This window comes from Bos javanicus, chromosome 22 (genome assembly GCF_032452875.1).
Source record: "Bos javanicus breed banteng chromosome 22, ARS-OSU_banteng_1.0, whole genome shotgun sequence".
NCBI lineage: Eukaryota > Metazoa > Chordata > Mammalia > Artiodactyla > Bovidae > Bos > Bos javanicus.
Genome location: NC_083889.1, coordinates 548,591 through 568,654, shown reverse-complemented (window position 1 = coordinate 568,654; position 20,064 = coordinate 548,591). Strand labels below are relative to the sequence as shown.

The following is a 20,064-nucleotide window of genomic DNA, read 5'->3' as shown; positions in this document are numbered from 1 at the left end:
TCTGGGAGCCACAACTACTAAGCCCATGTGCTGCAATGATTGAAGCCCATGTGCCCTAGAGCCTGTGATCTGCAACCAGAGAAGCCACCTCAATGACAAATCTGCACACCGCAACTAGAGAGTAGTCCCTACTGACCCAAATTAAAGAAAAGCACATGCAGCAACAAAGACCCAGTACATGCAAAAATAAATAAATAAAAGTACACATTCTTTTAGAAAAGGTATTTTTTGGAACCCTCTCTCCATTTTGGCAGGGAACCTGGGCCAAGAACCTTGCTTAGAAACAAGTGACGATATTCACAACCTGCTGGTCTATCCTGTGCGGAGAGCTAAATTTCAAGTGGTGAATTTTCCCAGACCTTCTCTCTGGGAAAGCTGGGGCACTTCTTTTCTTACAGGTGACTCAATTGAGTTGATGAGAACCTAAGTAATTCACTCAAAAGCCTGCCAGACAATAGACAAAGAGCTGAGATTCCACAACACATCACCATGTTGCCATCTGCTATGCTCTGAATGTTTATGTCCCCTAAAAATCATGTTGAAATCCCAAAGCCAGGGTGGTGGCATTAGGAGGTGGGAACGCTCAGAATGTGATTAGATCACAGTGCAGAGCCCTCATGATTGGGATAGATGCTCTTATAAAAGAGACTCCACAGAGACTGCTTGCCCCTTCTACCAAGTGAAGACACAGACAGAGGTGCCAGCTGTGAACCAGGAAGAGAATCCTCACCAGAAATGGACCTTGCCGGTGCCCTGACTGACTTGCCAGCTTCCAGAACTTTTGTTGTTTATAAACTACCCAGTAGGTAGTATTCTGTGTATTGTTATAGCAGCTCAAATGGACTAAGAGAACATCTAAACAAGAAACTAACTACTATCACATGTCTTATTTCAAATCTGATTTAGAAGATACTACTTCTTTATTCTGGTCTGAGGATATTGTATTCTTCAAGAACTTTGAAGTACGCAGATGTACTTCTTAAAAAAATATGTATATTCATATTCATTGCCTCTCTGTATTCGCTGACTACTTGACTCATTAACCCCAACCAGCAAAGGCCACCGTGTCCAACTCACCAAGCACAGCAGCTTTGCATAAAGCTCTCAATTGCTCTGCAGCATGAGCACAAAATAACTCCCAAATTTAGATATCTTGCTGGAGTTCTAGACTTTCATTTGTTGTCTCTTTCCTCACCAAGGAAACACTTCAACACTGCATATTTAAAGCTAAATTGTGACTTTTTAAAATTAAGGACATCAGTATTCTCCAAGTCAAAATCTCAATCTACTTCAACCCAGATAAGAGTCTCCACGTTTGACTTGGCTCAGTTTAATATTTTTAATACTCCATTGGAAAAGCTGAAAATGGTATGATAATGAAATCTATATATGGCACAAAACCATAAAGGACACCTGATTTTAAAAAACAGTATTTAAACAGACTTAAGAAGATGAGATGAAGGAAGTAACATAAAATATAATTAGAATGAATATATAGTCCTCAATTCAGGTTTTAAATATTATACTAAACGCTCTACAACTATTATGAGGATCTGTGGGTTACCACCAGTTGATGTTAAAAAGATTTAAGTGTCACTGCAAAGTCAAGGTGAACCTCTTGGATTATTTTATCTGCATAACGAAAAGGTCTAAACAAGGGCTGTGACAGTGCCAGCGAGGGCACACCTACAGAACAGGGTGTCCTTATTGTTCAAACAAGTCCCAGTGGGGAAGAGATGGGAGTCAAGCCAAAGGCCGCATGACAAAATGCACACAACACTGAACTCACTCCTTCTAGAAAGTGCACCAACACCCCAGCTCACTTAACAAGAGCAGCTCCATAGGCAACCTCCCATGCCAGGATCACAGGCAAGTAAGTACAACACCAGTAACACACAGATGGGCGGCAAAGTGACCTTGCAGATCTTGACACAGATCTTACAAAGATACACCAAGCCTATGGAAGAGACAAAAAAGTCTGGAAGATACCTGTTAATAATGCCCCTGATGCTGCTAAGTCACTTCAGTCGTGTCCGACTCTGTGTGACCCCACAGATGCTCAAAACAGAATGATATTAATAATAAAAAAAAAGACCAAGAGAAGCTGGAGATGGCCCTCCTGCCCCCACCTGGAGATGGTGGGATTGATTACTCAAGCAAGTAATTCTGGAAAAACAGAAAAAATTCTTAATATGATCATGCCACTAACTTCCAAAGTCAAGTGAGGACTATGCTATTATGCATCGCAGACTTTTACCAGAAAAATAATTCCTCCCTTCACCCATTGATTCAATTCTAAAAATGAGTACTTAGAATAAAATTAACTTATTTTATAATCTGGGCTTTGCTTTTTCCAAATAAAGCTAAATCAAACTTTTTCCCAGTATGAAACTTTGAACTCTGTTTTATTCACTCGTGAGTGGTCTTTTTCTCATTTTAGTTCAGTCACTCACTTCAGTGTCCACCTCTTTGAGACCCCATGGAGCTGCAGCTTCCCTGTCCATCACCAACTTCCATCACCAAGATCCAGAGCTTGCTCAAACTCACATCCATTGAGTCGGTGATGCCATCCAACCATCTCATCCTCTGTCGTCCTGTTTTCCTCCTGCCCTCAATCTTTCCCAGCATCAGGGTCTTTTCCAGTGAGTCACTCTTTGCATCTGGTGGCCAAAGTATTGGAGCTTCAGCTTCATCATCAGTTCTTCCAATGAATATTCAGGTCTAATTTCCTTTAAATTCACTAGCTGGATCTCCTTGCAGTCCAAGGGACTCTCAAGAATCTTCTCCAACACCACAGATCAAAAGCATCAATTCTTCGGCACTCTACTTTCTTTATGGTCCAACTCTCACATCCATACATGACTACTGGAAAAACTGTAGCTTTGACTAGATGGACTTTTGTCAGCAAAGTAATGTCTCTGCTTTTTAATATGCTGTCTAGGTTGGTCATAGCTTTTCTTCCAAGGAGCAAGCACCTTTTAATTTCAGGGCTGCAGTCACCATCTGCAGTGATTTTGGAGCCCAAGAAAATAGTCTCTCACTGTTTCCACTGTTTCCCCATCTAATTGCTATGAAGTGATGGGACCGAATGCAATGATCTTCATTTTTTTAATGTTGAGCTTTAATGCAGCTTTTTCACTTTCCTCTTGCACTTTCATCAAGAAGCTCTTTAGTTCTTCTTCACTTTCTGCCATAGGGGTGGTGTCATCTGCATATCTGAGGTTATTGATATTTCTCACGGCAATCTTGCACATCCAGCCCAGCATTGGACATAATGTACTCTGCATAGATGTTAAATAAGCAAGGTGACAATATAGTCTTGACATACTCCTTTCCCAGTTTGGAATCATTCCATTGTTCCATGTCTGGTTCTAAAAGTTGCTTCTTGACCTGCATACAGATTTCTCAAGAGGCACATTAGGTGGTCTGGTATTCCTATCTCTTGAAGAATTTTTCACAGTTCACTATGATCCACACAGTCAAAGCCTTTGCTGCTGCTGCTGCTGATGCTGCTGCTAAGTCACTTCAGTCGTGTCCGACTCTGTGCAACCCCATAGACTGCAGCCCACCAGGCTCCCCCGTCCCTGGGATTCTCCAGGCAAGAATACTGGAGTGGGTTGCCATTTCCTTCTCCAATGCATGAAAGTGAAAAGTGAAAGTGAAGTCACTCAGTTGTGTCCAATTCTTGGAGACCCCATGGACTGCAGCCTACCAGGCTCCTCCATCCACGGGATTTTCCAGGCAAGAAAGAGTACTGGAGTGGGGTGCCATCACAAAGGCTTTAGTGTAGTCAACAAAGCAGAAGTAGACATTTTTCTGGAACTCTCTTGCTTTTTCAATGATCCAACAGACGTTGGCAATTTGATCTCTCGTTCCTCTGCCTTTTCTATATCCAGCTTGACCATCTGGAATTTCTTGGTTCACATACTGTTGAAGGCTAGCTTGGAGAATTTTCAGCATTACTTTGCTAGCATGTGAGAAGAATGCAATTGTGCAGTAGTTTGAACATTCTTTAGGATTTTCTTTAGCCTTTCTTTGGGATTGGAATGAAAACTGACCTTTTCCAGTCCTGTGGCCACTGATGGTTTCCAAATTTGCCGGCATATTGAATGCAGCATTTTCACAGCATCATCTTTTAGGATCTGAAATAGCTCAGCTAGAATTCCGTCACCTCCACTAGCTTTGTTCGTAGTGATGTTTCCTAAGACCCACTTGACTTCACACTCCAGAATGTCTGGCTCTAGGTAAGTGATCACACCATCGTTGTTATCTGGGTCATTAAGATCTTTTTTTGTATAGTTCTGTGTATTCTTGACACCTCTTCTTAATATCTTCTGCATCTGTTGGGTCCATACTGTTTCTATCCTTTATTGTGCCTATCTTCTCATGAAATGTTCCCTTGGTATCTCTAATTTTCTTGAAGAGGTCTCTAGTCTTTCCCATTTTATTGTTTTCCTCTATTTCTTTGCATTGATCACTGAGGACGGCTTTCTTATCTCTCCTGATATTCTTTGGAACTTTGCATTCAGATGGATATATCTTTTCTTTTCTCCTTTGCCTTTCCCTTTCACTTTTCTTCTTTTTTCAGCTATCTGTAAGGTCTCCTCAGACAACCATTTTGCCTTTTTGCATTTCTTCTTCTTGGGGATGGTTTTGATTGCTGCCTCCCATACAACATTATGAACCTCCGTCCATAGTTCTTCAGGCACTCTGTCTATCAGATCTAATCCCTTGAATCTATTTGTCACTTCCACTGTATAATCATAAGGGATTTGATTTAGGTCATACCTGAATGGTATAGTGGTTTTCCCTACTTTCTTCAATTTAAGTCTGAATTTTGCGATAAAGAGTTCATGATCTGAGCCACAGGCAGCTCCTGGTCTTGCTTTTGCTGACTGTATAGAGCTTCTTCATCTTTGGCTGAAAAGAATATAATCAATCTGATTTCAATACTGACCATCTGGTGATGTCCATGTGTAGAGTCGTCTCTTGTGTTGTTGGAAGAGGGTGTTTGCTATGACCAGTGCATTCTCTTGGCAAAATTCTGTTAGCCTTTGCCCTTTTTCATTTTGTATTCTAAGGCCAAACTTCACTTTGTACTCCAAGGTCTTTTTCTAGGACCAGTTTTTCAGTGATAATTTCCTAAGCACTGTCCATCCAGTTTGGCAGTTTTCAAAGGGTAGCTGTGAGGATGATGCGATGATTCAAAACCATGTCTTGTGAGAAATGACAGAAGGAAATGAAACCTAGAGAAGAACACATGGAGACCAACACAGCTGTGTTCAATTGAAGGGCTGTCATTGTGACTATATTTCTTCTGAAAAGCACAAGGATATAGAACTAGGACCAGGTAGAAACAATGCAGACATTTCTACTCAATACAACTGAAAACTTTAACAACTAAAATTATCCAAAATTTTGATACATTGCTTTAGAGATAGTGAGTTTCCATCTCTACAGGTGTTCACATAATGATTAGCTCTTTGTGTGATTAGCACACAAAGACCCTTCAGAGTCATAGCTAATACATTACCTTCCCTTCTCCTACTGAAGTTGTATTCAGCTCCCTCCTCCAGGGTCATTACCCATGGTTCTTTTCACTTGTTCAAATATTTATGGAATCCCTGCTGTATGCCAGGCACTGTTCCAGGAGTTTGGGATATTTCAGTTAACACAAGTGAATCAAAACCTTTGCCTTTATAATGTGTAGATTGTGAGAAGTAAATTCCGTCATATTTTGAAGTGAATAAATACATAGAAAAGAGGAAATTGTTTAGGTTAGAGCCAGTGTGCTGGGAAGAGATTTAGGTTGGAATTTTATATAGAGTGATCAAGGTAGGCCTCATCAAGAGGGTGACATCTGAGAGACCTCATTGAGAGGATAAATGTAGGTTCTAAGAGAATGACTTGCCAGCCCATGGCTAAATAATCCAGTGGCCACTAGCTTAATCTATGTACTTCTAGAGTCACTGCCATCCAGCTGGTCTTCACAGGTTTGCACAAGTCAAAGAATGCAAGGTTAATTAGGGCCCCAGAGTCTGCGCCCAGAGCCCCAGGTCCTCTTCTTACACCAGGAGCCAGTTCCCGCAGTTCCGAGTGGAGTCCTTCCCACCAGGTTCATTTACCACTGCCACCTCTCATCCTCATCACCTAGCCTCCAGAGAGCTTCCAGAGATAACAAACTCCCTACAGTCTTCTCTTTCATTCAAACTGCATGTTGCTCAGGGACAGCTGCACTGGTTTATTTCAGAAAATTGGCATCCAGGGGCTGCCACATTCATTGCAATTCCAGGGTACAAAAAACAGATGGCATGAGACAAAAAACACTCTTAAACATGAGTTGGTTCTAATTTCAAGACTCCTGGGTGTCAAAATACAATGGACTTGGAAAAATACTCAGTAATCCTGTTAATTTCCCTGGTTTCAAGAGACAATGTTCCCTTTCCAACTGTCTCTAAGAGAAGACCACTCCTTTTTCTAGCCCAAGAAGGGATGTTCTTTGGCCAGAATAACTTGAAACACATGGCGGCCTCACTTAAAGGTTTCCGGCTTTTGGTCCAGGGGAGGATCAGAAAGATACTGATGCCAGTCTCTTAAATAAAATAACAGTACAGAGTTTCTTCCCTTGTGAATGGATGCCTACAGTCCCCAGCCCTGGCACGGGGGTTATTTTATACTGAATAATATACTACACATTTCTGGGCTCATTTCAGAAAGGACAGAACCCAGAACAAATACTACTCAGTATCTAACAAAGTGTCAACAACCAGACCTCTAGAAAGAGATTGCAGTGATATCCAGAAAACCACACAGCCTGACAAAAGCCCATATGCACATATGCTCAGCACCTAATGACTCCCCAGGTTCTACTAAGGCATAATTAGCTTTGAAACTGCTTTTCTTTTTCAGTTTCTAAGGTGCTGCTGCAGCCCAGTGAAGGCCACTGGGAATTAATTCACCAGAGTTACTAGGGGACAGCTCACACCATCACTCTTCCTGCAGGCATTGTTAGCAGGGCCTTCCAGAAACCAGAGAACAGAAGAAAAACACAGAAGTTTAGAATTTCATGACCCTCAAAGAGCTTTGGGATTCCCCTATTCTGTGGCCTCCCCCACGGCCTATGTGCCTGGGATCTACAAGGCTGGCATAGAGTGGGGAGGAGAAAAGATGTAACAAGGGTCCTCACTGGCTTCCCATGCAGTTCACAGGCAAGTCCAAGTTGACGGAAAGAAAAGGTCACTTGAGTAATGAGCTCCCTGAAGTCTCCCGGGGAAGGGATAATGCCACCCCCAGCCTGTTTCTACCAACAGCTGTGCCTGGGATTTCAGGTGAGCACATACTGGGGCTTCCAGGACAGTCCTGCTGCTGCCTAACTGTGCAGACATGACTGCTGACAGTCCCCACCTTCACTCTCCAGTGTCATAGCTTGGATGCTAAATTATATGGTCCCCGAAGGAAATGTAACTGAGTTCCAATGGGAATTTTGTTGGCTTACCCATTTCATGAGACAATACCTCTCCAAGTCCATCACTGGCCTCAGGACAGACCTGTACAAATTCTCTGCACGTCTCTGTGTCCAGCAGTGGGACAGGCAGCAACACAGCACTGGGTGGTCAGGCCACTGCTAGTGCTGACATCTCAAGCCCTCATATGTCACAGCAGTGAGACTGTGGACAAGCTCTCTATCATCTCCCATTTGAAACAAAAAAGGGAATTAAAGTAATTGCTAAGAAGATTAATGAGTTAATATTTGTTAAATGCTTAGAACAATCCCTGACACAGGGTAGGCACTCTGTGTTTGCTAATTAAAAAACAAACATCCAGTCTAGCTCTCTAACAGGTAAGTGAATTTCTATTTAAGGAAGTGAAGCAGCTGGAGGAAATCCCTTCTTAAACAGCTTAAACAGCTTTTAGATACTCTCCCTGCTCAAGGACTTCTCTCAAACACACTTCCCCACCCTCGCCCCAAGCAACCCAGAGTGACTCTGGCTTGGAAGAGGATCCCAGAGGGCAAAAAGGCCGCCAGGTGGTTTATGGTCAACTACACTACAACCGCAATGAAACCAGTGCATGCAGAACAAAGAAACAAAGAGGAAAATCCCAGGTTGCAGCTGGCTGTCAGGCTTCCCAACATCTCCCTTAATTGTCTTATACCCTCAAATTGAAAACAGCTCTTTGCTTCCACATACTCAGCAACAGAAATCGCACATTTAAGTATGTGATTCAGGACTTCAAAAACATCAAAAATGTCCTGATAACCAATATTAAATGAAATTCAGAGCAACACACTAAAGATGAAAACATCTCAGATACATAACTCATGCGTTAAGATTCCATGTGATAAATTAGAAAGAAATCTCCTTAATGCCACAGAGAGACACCCCTCTACCACAAACAAAATAGCTGCTTGGGACAATCATGTAAAAATGGGTTACACTGCATGATCCCATGAAAACAAAAATTACCAACCATCTAGATAATCGACTTTGTGAAAGCATCAATTCAGTTATTTAAATTTTAGTGTAAATTATTTCACCAAGTGCTGATTTTTAAGTTGGGGGGGGGGGGCGGATTGCACGTGTAAGTACAGATGCATGCCTTTTTATGTGAACAGTGGTGTCAGATTCACTTCTCCATTATCTGTCTGGTGATCACAGAAAGGATGTTATTCCTAAGGTCATAAAATTCTGAATAACCGAAGACAACTCAAGTGGAGGGCACGCCAGGAAAATTTTAACCACTTAGCCAGGGGACACAGGAACAAAAACAGGAAGTCTTGCTATGGTGGCGCCTGGCATAAGAAACTTTTCCATTAACCTTTCTTGCAGGAGAGCTAAGGCTCTCCCTCCCAACATTTTATAACTTGTATTTCTTTACAAATGAAGAAAACCAAGGAGTCATTTCCAGAGATGTACTACCTAAAATAGAAAACGTAAGATACTCATCCTCCATTTACTTAGACTTCATTAACAATAATTTCCTTTAAAATAATGAAGCCAGGCAAGGAATGGAACAAGCCCTAATCCACACTGCACCCCAGTACCTACCCCCCAGCTCACATTTTAAAGAATCCGTTTTATCAAGGAGGGGGTGACCCCATCCGAGGGAGCCCCTTTCCAGCAGTGGGCAGTCGAGGTCTCCACGAGGTTGCGGTTACCGGCGCTTCCTCCGTAGTCGCTTCAACAAGTCCCGGGTCTCGGCGCCAAAAGGCCACACCCACCACGCCATCTCTTCGGAGGTTTTCTCTCGCATCTGAAGACTGCGCTCCATTTTCACAAGCGAGGACTTCTGCTCTGTCCCGCCATTTCACTCGTGCTTCCGTGACGTTTCCCACAACCACGCATCCGCGCGGTCGCACCTGGACCCGGCGGCGCCCCAGCCCCAAGCCCCAAACCACTGGGCGCCTGGAATCTCTGCCTGCACCGCACCCGAGACCCTCACCCAGACCAGAGCCGAGGCCCCGGGGGGTGAACCGGCGCACAGCGCGCAAAGGGTGCTCCTGAGTCCTCTCTACTCGCGAGAAACGATAAATGCGGGGCGGGGGGACTGAGGGCCATCAGAAGAGCGGGGAGGGCTCGGGCGACCCTGTCACCAGGGCCCAGAGCCTTCCGCACCGGGGCTCTTGCGGGTCGGTGAGCCTTTGGCTCTCGTCCCTCGGCCCCCAGGGCTCCTGAGGACGGTCGGTGCTGCTCCCGCTTACCCCGCCCGGCCCGGCCCTACCTCCACCAGCAGCCCGAGCAGCAGTGCCGCCACTCTCCAGGCCAGGCTGTCCATGGCTGCACGTCCTCCTGGTCACAGGCGCGGGTCAGTAGCACTTCCCCTGCAAGGCGGCCAGCGGGCTGGCGGGCGGGATCCCAGCCTGGGGACCCAGAGGCACAAGCGGGCGAGCGGGGACCCGGGATGAGCCGCTCCGCCCTCGCCGCGCTCCGCCCCCGGCTCGCGCGCCCCCGGCTCAGCTAAGGAGTGTCAAGGGTCCTCCCCTCCAGAGTGCACGCGCCAGGAGCCAGGAGGCAAGTCGCGCGGCAGGGCGAGTGGAGGGAAGCTGCCAGCCGTTTGCTCCCTCCGAAGACACCGTCGTGTCACCCCTGAATAGACCTGGTAAGGTTTATAAAAGAAGCAGTCTCCGCCGTGTGAGGCTTGTTCCAAGGAGGCACATGAACCTATTGTGTGCCTGCAGGTTCTTCGTCCCTCTCATCCCTGCGCTTACCGTGGGATGGTACACCCTCCCCACGTGTGACTGCAAGGATGGCCAAAGGATGAGGAGGCAGACCGAGAATGGAAGGCTCCCTATGCCTCATCTCTCACTTAAATGTGGTGCTTTCATGCCCATGTCCCCCTGCGCTGTCCCTGCATGCACACCCTCTACATCTGGACCATGTTGAAGCCCACCGTCCCCTTGGTAAGCTTGCAATGTCCTTCGCCTCTGCTGAACTGACTTTCCACCCCTCAGTACCACGTGAAAAGAAAGAAAGAAAGTTCAGTCGTGTCCAACTCTTTGCGACCCCATGGACTGTACAGTACATTTAATTCTCCAGTCCAGAATACTGGAGTGGGTAGCCTTTCCCTTCTCCAGGGGATCTTCCCAAAGCAGGGATCGAACCCAGGTCTCCTGCATTGCAGACGGATTCTTTACCAGCTAAGCCATAAGGGAAGCTTCCAGTACCACGTACTTACCGTATTTCCGCCCCCCCCCCGCCCCCCCACATCTTGGCTCAGATTGCATCTCATTTGTACAGTTATTCAACAAGTATTTATTGAGCTTGTAAGTTGTACCAGATCATGAGCTGGAGAGGCAGTTCGTGGGGGAGGTGGGGAGGGAGGCGAGAAAACTCTGGCTGGTGTCTAAAGGGAGAGATAGTCTCTTGCACCAGTAGGATGCAAAGTGCAGAGACCTGGGAGTACTGAATAGGAAAAGACGTAACCACACCTGGTTGTTCAGCAGCCCCAGGCGTTACTAAATAAACAATTGAAAGAATTGCAGACTTCTGTCTCTGGGTTACCTAATCACTTACAAGGTAGGTGCAACATAACTGAGCCCTTAACTACTGATGTTTTAGTTCAGTTTTTCTGTCTGAAGCATTACTTGGGACCCTTTAGAAAAGAAAAGGTCTTCAACGAGAAGGGGTATGCTAGTCTCTGAGTTAACCCACCTCTTCTTCCATAAAAATAGGCCCCCAGGGTTTAGAATACTGAGGATTTCACTTTTCAGTTTCCTTTGCTCTAGGTGTTTGCTTAGGCTTCAATAACAAAGTACCAGACTGGACGACTTAAGCAACAGAAATTTATTTTACTCATAGTTCCAAAGAGAAGAAGTTCACAATCAATGGGTCAACCAGGTTGATTTCCTTTGAGACTTCTCTCCGTGTCTGGCAGGTAGCCACCCTCTTGTTGCATCTTCACGTGCTGATCCTTCTGTGTACAGGGCCCTCGTGGCCCTGTGCAAATTTCCTCTTGTAAGGGCACCACCAGATTGGATTCAGGTCCACAACAATGGCCTTATTTTACCTCTCTCACCTTTTTTTTTTTTTTTTAACTTCTCCAGGCCTCAGTTTCTTTTTCTTTTTTATTTATTTATTTTTTAACTTTACAATATTGTGTTGGTTTTGCCATATATCAACATGAATCCGCCACAGGTATACACGTGTTCCCCATCCTGAACCGTCCTCCCTCCTTCCTCTCCGTACCTTAAGGTTCTGTCTCCAAACAGAATCACACTCAGAGGTACTGATGATTAGGATTTCAACATATGAATTGGAGAAGATACAATTCAGCCCACAATATTCCACCACTGTCCTTCCCGAATTCATGTCCTTCTCAAACACGTGGACATAGAATATTACCTGCCAAAACACTAAACAAAGGATGATGTGGGCATCAGGCCCTCAAGCACTGTGCTCCGCCAGACTGCACACCCTGAAAAGATTCAGGATAGAGGAAAGCAGGACAGTGGCCATAGATAGTTAAGGTACATAGAAAAGGAGTTATTTCAGTGAGCCCAGACTCTTGCATCTTCCCATACAGAGAAAAGTGCTAAATTTCTTAATTTGAGGTGCCTGGTTTTTCATTATTAGTAATCTTTTGATGTTCACACTACCTAATTTTTGGTTTTCTTCTTTTTTTTTTTTCCAAAAACTCCTATATATCCTGGTACCTCCCTCCTTCCTTACCTCTTTGGAACAGTCCTTCAGAGGTATCTGAGAGGCTGTCTCCCAGGTTTAAGTCCTCAGTAAGTCCACAAAAAACATCATTTTCAACTTTTAGGTTGTGTGTTTTTTTTTAAGTTGACACACACAAAATACATTCACCTCCAACCCAAGAGCCCAAAAGTCTTACCCATTATAGCATCAACTCTTAAATCCCAAATCTCATCTAAATTCCATCTGCTTCACGTGTGCGTGAGACTTGAGGTGCCACTCATCCTGAGGGAAAATTCCTCTTCAGCTGTGAACTTATGAAACCTGACAAATTATTTACTTCCAAGATACAACAAGTGGGACAGGTGTAGTACAGACATTGCCATTCCAAAATAGATGTATAGGAGAAAAAGGAAGCAGGGATGGATTCCAAACAAATCCAAATCCAGCAGGAAAAATTCTTAGATTTTAAGTCTTGAGAATAATTCTCTTTGCCTCAGTGCTATGTTTTCTGGGCTCACTAGGGTTGAATCTCTGGCATCTGGGCCTACTGACAGGGTGCAGCAGAGGAAAGCTTGCCTCCTCAGCCCTGGATGGTGGCAGCGTGGCCCACTGGAACCTAGTAAGTGGCCCTGCTCTCTGAAACTGAAGAGACAGTTCCACCTGAAGGTCATTTCCCTCTTTTCTTGAAGAATAACGCACGTTCAAAGCCAAATAGTTCTGTTGTCCCATCCTGAAGAATCCGCAATAGTCTTCCCTCATTTTATCCTATTTCTGTCCCCTTTAGTTCAAGACATTGGTGTTCCTGCTGTTACAACCCCATTGTGTGTGTGTGTGTGTGTGTGTGTGTGTGTATTACTTACTTTATTTAAAAATAAAATTTTGAGTTTTTAATACAAATGTGATAGAAAATAGAAAAATATAGAAAGGAAAAATAAAGTCACCATTGAACCTACTATCCAGACATAATCTTGATAACATTTTGGTGCATTTCCTGTTGGTAAATTATTTGTGTGAGTGTGTATGTGTATTTATTTTAATTGGAGGCTAATTGCTTTACAATACTGTAGTGGTTTTTGCCACACATTGACATGAATCAGCCATGGATGTACATGTGTCCACATCCTGAACCCCCCTCCTACCCCCGTGCCCATCCCATCCCTCAGGGTCATCCCAGTGCACCAGCCCTGAGCACCCTGTCTCATGCATTGAACCTGGACTGGTGATTCATTTCACGTATAATATACATGTTTCAGTGCTATTCTCTCAAAAATCATCTCACCCTCACCTTCTCCCACAGAGTCCAAAAGACTGTTCTATACATCTGTGTCTCTTTTGCTGTCTTGCATATAGGGTCATCGTTACCATCTTTCTAAATTTCATATATATGCATTAATATACTGTATTGGTATTTTTCTTTCTGACTTACTTCACTCTGTATAATAGACTCCAGTTTCATCCACTTCATTAGAACTGATTCAAATGTACTCTTTTTATGGCTGAGTAATACTCCATTATGTATATGTACCACAGCTTTCTTATCCATTCGTCTGCCAATGGACATCTAGGTTGCTTCCATATATTGGCTATTATAAACAGTGCTGCGATGAACATTGGGATACACATGTCTCTTTCAATTCTGGTTTCCTCAGTGTGTATGCCCAGCAGTGGGATTGCTGGGTAATATACAACCCCATTTATATTGCCAGTTTCTGCTGAGACAGTGGACTAGATCCATAGGTCATGCTGAAATCTCTTTATTTTTTAACCATTTTTTAATTGAAGTACAGTAGATTTACAATGTTGTGTTAGTTTCACATGTACAGCAAAGAGATTCGTATATATATTCATATGTATATGTATCTTCAGATATATATATATATGTATATAATTTTTCAGATTCTCTAACCTATAAGGAGAGAGAATCTGAAAAATATTATAGATATTGAGTATAGTTCCCTGTGCTATATCGTAGGTAACTAGTTGGTTATCTATTTTATATATATGTAATCTGTGTACAGAATGATTGTCTAACCACTCTTGGGATTCTCTCTAAAATATTATATTGACTTTAAAAGTGCACAATATGAGAGTTTCGAGTTAAGTTGTATTTGGAGCAAAATGAGGACTGCAGCCCGAAGGACAGTAACTCAGAGAGCTCTGAGAAACTGTTCTAAAGAGGCAAGGGGCAAGGTCAGTAAATATGTCATCTTGTTGCAGGGGGAACACATTCAATCAACCAAATAATTTTCCAGAAAATTTCTCCTAGTCTCATGAAGCTTTCTGCTAGTCACAAGGAACAGTCGTCACCATGAAAGATTTTAGTGCTTTTCTACATATGAGGAGATAAAATAATTGGGCTCATAAAATCGACTCCTGAAAATACCTATCTAAAGATCTATCTTTCCAGTTTTCTCCCCAAAGACAGAGTGCCTCATTTCTGCTTTCCACCTTGAACTCCCTTCAAGTATTGTTGAAGGTCAGCAGCTGCAGCAGCACATGACTTAATCCTGTAGAGGGAGATGGCAAGTGCCCATTTGTTGTTGTTGTTCTAGTGCTAAGTTGTGTCCATCTCATTGTTACCCCCATGGACTGCAGCATGCCAGGCTTCTCTGTCCTTCACTATCTCGAGGAGTTTGCTCAAACTCATGTCCATTGAGTTGGCGATGCCATCCAACCATCTCATTCTCTGTCGCCCCCCTTCTCCTTTTGCCTTCAATCTTTCCCAGCATCAGGGTCTTTTCAATGAGTAGACTTTTCCTATCTGGTGTCTAAAGTATTGGAGCTTCAACTTCAGCATCAATCCTTCCAATGAATATCAGGGTTAATTTCATTTAGGATTGACTGGTTTGATCTCTTTTGCAGTCCAAGGACACTCAAGAGTCTTCTCCAGCACCACAGTTCAAAACCATCAATTCTTTGACACTCAGCCTTTTTTCATGGTCTATTTCTCACATCCATACATGACTACTGGAAAAACCATATATGGACCTTTGTTGGCAGAGTGATCTCTGCTCTTTAATATTCTGGCATTCAGTCCCATCACTTCATAGCAAATAGATGGGGAAGAAATGGAAGCAGTGACAGACTTTATTTTCTCGGGCTCCAAAATCACTGCAGATGGTGACTGTAGCCAGGAAATTAAAGACACTTTCTGCTTGGAAGAAAAGCTATGACAAACCTAGACAGCAACCATAAAGAAGACTGAGCACTGAAAAAATGATGCTTTTGAACTTTGGTGCTGGAGAAGACTCCTGAGAGTCCTTTTGACAACAAGGAGATCAAACCAGTCAATCTTAAAGGAAATCAACCCTGTCACTGGCAGGACTGATACTGAAGCTGAAGATCCAATACTTTGTCCACCTGATGTGAAGAGTCAACTCATTGGAAAAGACCCTGATGCTGGGAAAGATAAGGCAGAGGAAGAAGAGGGCAACAAAGAATGAGTTGCTTAGATGGCATCATTGACTCAATGGACATGAGTTTCAGCAAACTCCTGAAGGACAGGAGATAGTGAAGGAGAGGAAAGCCTGGCATGCTGCAGTCCATGGGATATCAAAGAGTCAGACATGACTGAGTGAACAATAACAACTAGCTTTGTCATAGCTTTCCTACCAAGAAGCAAGCATCTTCTAATTTCATGGCTGCAGTCACTGTCTGCAGTGTTGTCATGAAGTGATTGAAACAAGTGCCATTAGTTTTTGAATGCTGAGTTTTAAGCCAGCTTTTTCACTCTTTTCTTTCACACTGTTCTTTAATAGCTCTTCATGTTTTGCCATTAGAGTGGTATCATCTGCATATCTGAGGTTGCTGATACTTCTCCTGGCAATCTTGATTCTAGCTTGTGATTCATCCAGCCAAGCATTTCACATCATGTACTCTGCATATAAGTAAGCAGGGTGACAATATACAGCCTTGACTGTACTCCTTTCCCAATTTTGAACCAGTCTGTTTTTACATGTCTGGTTCTAACCATTGCTTCTTTATCTGCATACAGGTTTCTCAGGAGAGAGGTAGGGTGTTCTGGTATTCCCATGTCTTTGAGAATTTTCTGCAGTTTGTTGTGATCCACACAGTCAAGGCTTTAGTGCAGTCAATGAAGCAGATGCAGGTGTTTTTCTGGAATTCTCCTACTTTCTCTGTAATCCAGCAAATGTTGGCAATTTGATCTTTGATTCCTCTGCCTTTTCTAAACATCTGGAAGTTCTTGGTTCATGTACTGCTGAAGCCTAGATTAATGGATTTTGAGCATTACCTTGCTAGAATGTGAAATGAGTGCAATTGTATGGTAGTTGGAACATTCCTTGGCATTGTCCTTCTTGTGATTGGAATGAAAATTTACCTTTTCCAGTCCTGTGGCCACTGCTGAGTTTTCCATATTTGCTGGCATATTGAGTGCAGGACTTTAACAGCATCGTCTTTTAGGACTTCAAATATCTCAGGTGGAATTCCATCACCTGCACTAGCTTAATTCATGGTAATGCTTCCTAAGGCACACTTAACTTCACACTCCAGGATGTCTGGCTCTAGGTGAGTGACCACACCATTGTAGTTATCCAAGTCTTCAAGATCTGTTTTGTATAGTTCTTCTGTGTATTCTTGCCACCTCTTCTTAATCTCTTCTGCTTCTGTTAGGTCCTTGCCATTTCTGTCCTTTATCATGCCCATTCTTTCATGAAATGTTCCCTTGACATCTCCAGTTTTTTTGAAGAGATCTCTAGTCTTTCCCATCCTATTGTTTTCCTCTATTTCTTTGCGTTCATCACTTATGAAGGCCTTCTTATCTCTCCTTGATATTCTCTGGTACTCTGCATCCAGTTGGATATACCTTTCCCTTTTTCCCTTGCTTTAGCTTCTCTTCTTTTTTCAGGTATTTGTAAAACCTCATAAGACAGCCACTTTGCCTTCTTGCATTTCTTTTTCTTTAGGATGGTTTTGGTCACCGCCTCCTGTACAATGTCATGGATCTCCATATTTCTTCAGGTACTCTGTCTACCAGATCTAATCCCTTAAATCTACTTGTCACCTCCACTGTATAATCATAGGGGATTTGATTCAGGTCATACTTGAATTGCCTAGTGGTTTTTCCTACTTTATTCAATTCAAGCCTGAATTTTGCAGTAAGGAGCTAATGATCTGAGCCACGTCAGCTCCCAGTCTTGTTTTTGCTAACTCTATAGGGCTTCTGCATCTTTGGTTGCAAAGAACATAATCATTCTGATTTTAATATTGGACATCTGGTGACGTCTATATGTAGAGATGTATCTTGTGTTGTTGGAAGAGTGTGTTTGCTATGACCATTGTAGTTTGTTGACAAAATTCTGTTAGCCTATGCCCTGTTTCATCTTGTACTCCAAAACCAAACTTGTCTGTTACTCCAGGTATCTCTTGAATTCCTATTTTTGCCTTCCAGTCCCCTATGATGAAGGACATCTTTTTTGGTGTTAGTTCTAGAAGGTCTTGTAGGTCTTCATAGAATCAGTCAACTTCAACTTCTTTGGAATTAGAGGTTGGAGCATAGACTTGGATTACTGTTTGGCAAGTGCCAGTTTGTGGTTGACAGGGGCCCCTCTTGGTCACAAATTTGACCATTTCATGACCATTTCATCCCATGATGCTAGGAAGGCTCATTCCCAGGTCTAGCAAAGATTTCACTGATAGGTCACTTAGTTTTCTCTTACTGGACTAGGTCTATCAATAGTAACCAAAGGAGCTCTGGACCAGCTGCCTTCCTCAATCTGTTATGGTCCAGGAAATATTCCTGCTTGTTGTATCTTCCCATATCTAGAATTACAGTATTACAATCATTGATCACTTATAGATCTATATATTGATCGACTGTTTCAAATCACCTAGTCATCATTATTTTCATTGGAGGTTCAGTCACATGTTTCATAATGCTAGAAACAACAACCTTGTAAAACAGACAAAGTACAAATAACATAGCTAGCAATATTATTAAAGGTAACAAAGAATTAAGCCAAGAACTTCCATTAGGTGCAACCCAGTATATCTGTTTTTTATCTTTCAGGGAAATTATCAGGTTAGTGCAAAAGTAATTGCAGTTTTACATTGTTGAACTTTGCTGTCTGATATTGGAATACATTCTTAAATGAGGTTATGTTATACATATATATATATGTTATATATCTTTATAATATGTATAATATATATATGTTATATATCTTTGTAATATATATAACATATATATGTTATATATCTTTGTAATGCACATTTCTCACTTTATGATTTTTTGCTAATGATGTATTACTTACTGTGTATTTTATATTTATTTGAGACTATGGAGATAATGTTAGACAAAAAACAAACTTGAGTGATTTTATTTGAGTTCAAAATGGGTGTTAAAGCAGCAGAGACAACTCACAACATCAACAACACATTTGTCCCAGGAACTGCTAATGAATGTACAGTACAGTTGTGGTTCAAGAAGTTTTGCAAAGGAGACAAGAGCTTTGAAGATGAGCAGCACAGTGGCTGGCCATCAGAAGTTGACAGTGACCAGTTGAGAGCCTTCATCGAAGCTGATCCTCTTATAACTGCATGAAAAGTTGCTGAAGAACTCAACGTGAACCATTTGAAGCATTTGAAGCAAAATGAAAAGGTTAAAAAGCTTGATAAGTGTGTGCCTCAAGAACTGACTGCAAATCAGAAAAAAAAAATTGTTTTGAGGTGTTGTCTTCTCTTATTGTATGCAACAACAATGAACTATTTCTTGATTGGATGGTGCCATGCAATGAAAAGTGGATTTTCTACGACAACCAGAGACAACCAGCTCAGTGGCTGGACCAAGAGGAAGCTCCAAAGAACTTCCCAAAGCGAAACTTGCACCCCAAAAAGGTCATGGTCAGTGTTCGGTGGTCTGATTCTGCTCTGATCCACTATAGCTTTCTGAATCATGGTGAAACCATTCATCTGAGAAGTATGCTCAGCAAATCAATGAGATGCACCAAAAACTGCAATACCTGCAACAGGCATTGGTCAGCAGAAAGGGCCCAATTCTTTTCAAAATGCCAAAGCACACATAATACAACCAAAGCTTCAAAAGTTGAACAAATTGGGCTACAAAGTTTTGCCAAATCCACCATATTCACCTGATTTCTCAGCAACTGACTACCACTTCTTCAAGCATCTTGACATTTGCAGCTAAAATGCTTTCACAACCAGCATGAGGCATAAAATGTTTTCCAAGAGTTCACTGAGTCCTGAAGCACAGATTTCTACACTACAAGAATAAAGAAACTTATTTCTCATTGCAAAAATGTGTTGATTTTAATGGTTCCTATTTTGATTAGTGTAGATGTGTTTGAGCCTAGTTATAATGATTTAAAATTCACAATCTAAAACTGGAATTACATTTGACCAACCTAATATATATTGGCACTATCCATAAGGCTCCCAGCCCAATGTCCTAGTGTTACTAGGCTGGTTATGCTTAGCATAATTTAATTGTTCACAAGATAAAGTGAAAGTGAAAGTCACTGAGTTGTGTCTGACTCTTTGTGATCCCCATGGACTATACAGTCCATGGAATTCTCTAGGCAAGAATACTGGAGTGGGTAGCCTTTCCCTTCTCCAGTGGATCTTCCCAACCCAGGGATCAAACCCAGGTCTCCCGCATTGCAGATGGATTCTTTACCAGATGAACCACAAAGGAAGCCCTCCTGAGATAAAGGGGGGTATTAACTCTTAAACGACCAAAGCCAAGTGTTAACCACTTGAATCCATCCCCTAACTGTGGGAAGTTTTATTCCCTGGCTAAATTTTTGCTTGTTGTTCTGATTGAGCTTGAGTAACTTAGAGGAAAATTCGTATTATGGACAGGGTCAGAGCAGGTATTATTAATTGACCAGGTAAGAGGATCCCACCTAGTAATATTAAAAGTAGCCTGAACAGGACTGAGCCTTCTTTC

At 42.5% G+C, this 20,064-nt stretch overlaps 1 protein-coding gene across 2 annotated transcripts in view; it reads right to left on the bottom strand.

Moving 5' to 3' along the window:
• Positions 1-10,108, bottom strand: part of VOPP1 (VOPP1 WW domain binding protein) — a 175,474-nt gene extending 165,366 nt beyond the window's left edge. Inside the window, exon 1 of one of the 2 annotated variants that reach the window (XM_061395687.1) lies at positions 9,721-10,108. In XM_061395687.1, coding sequence (XP_061251671.1) covers positions 9,721-9,774 — 54 coding nt within the window. In that variant the 5' untranslated portion in view covers positions 9,775-10,108. The remainder of the gene's footprint in view (positions 1-9,720) is intronic. The other variant, XM_061395686.1, reaches the window with a different exon arrangement.
• Between the last annotated feature and the right edge of the window lie 9,956 nt (positions 10,109-20,064).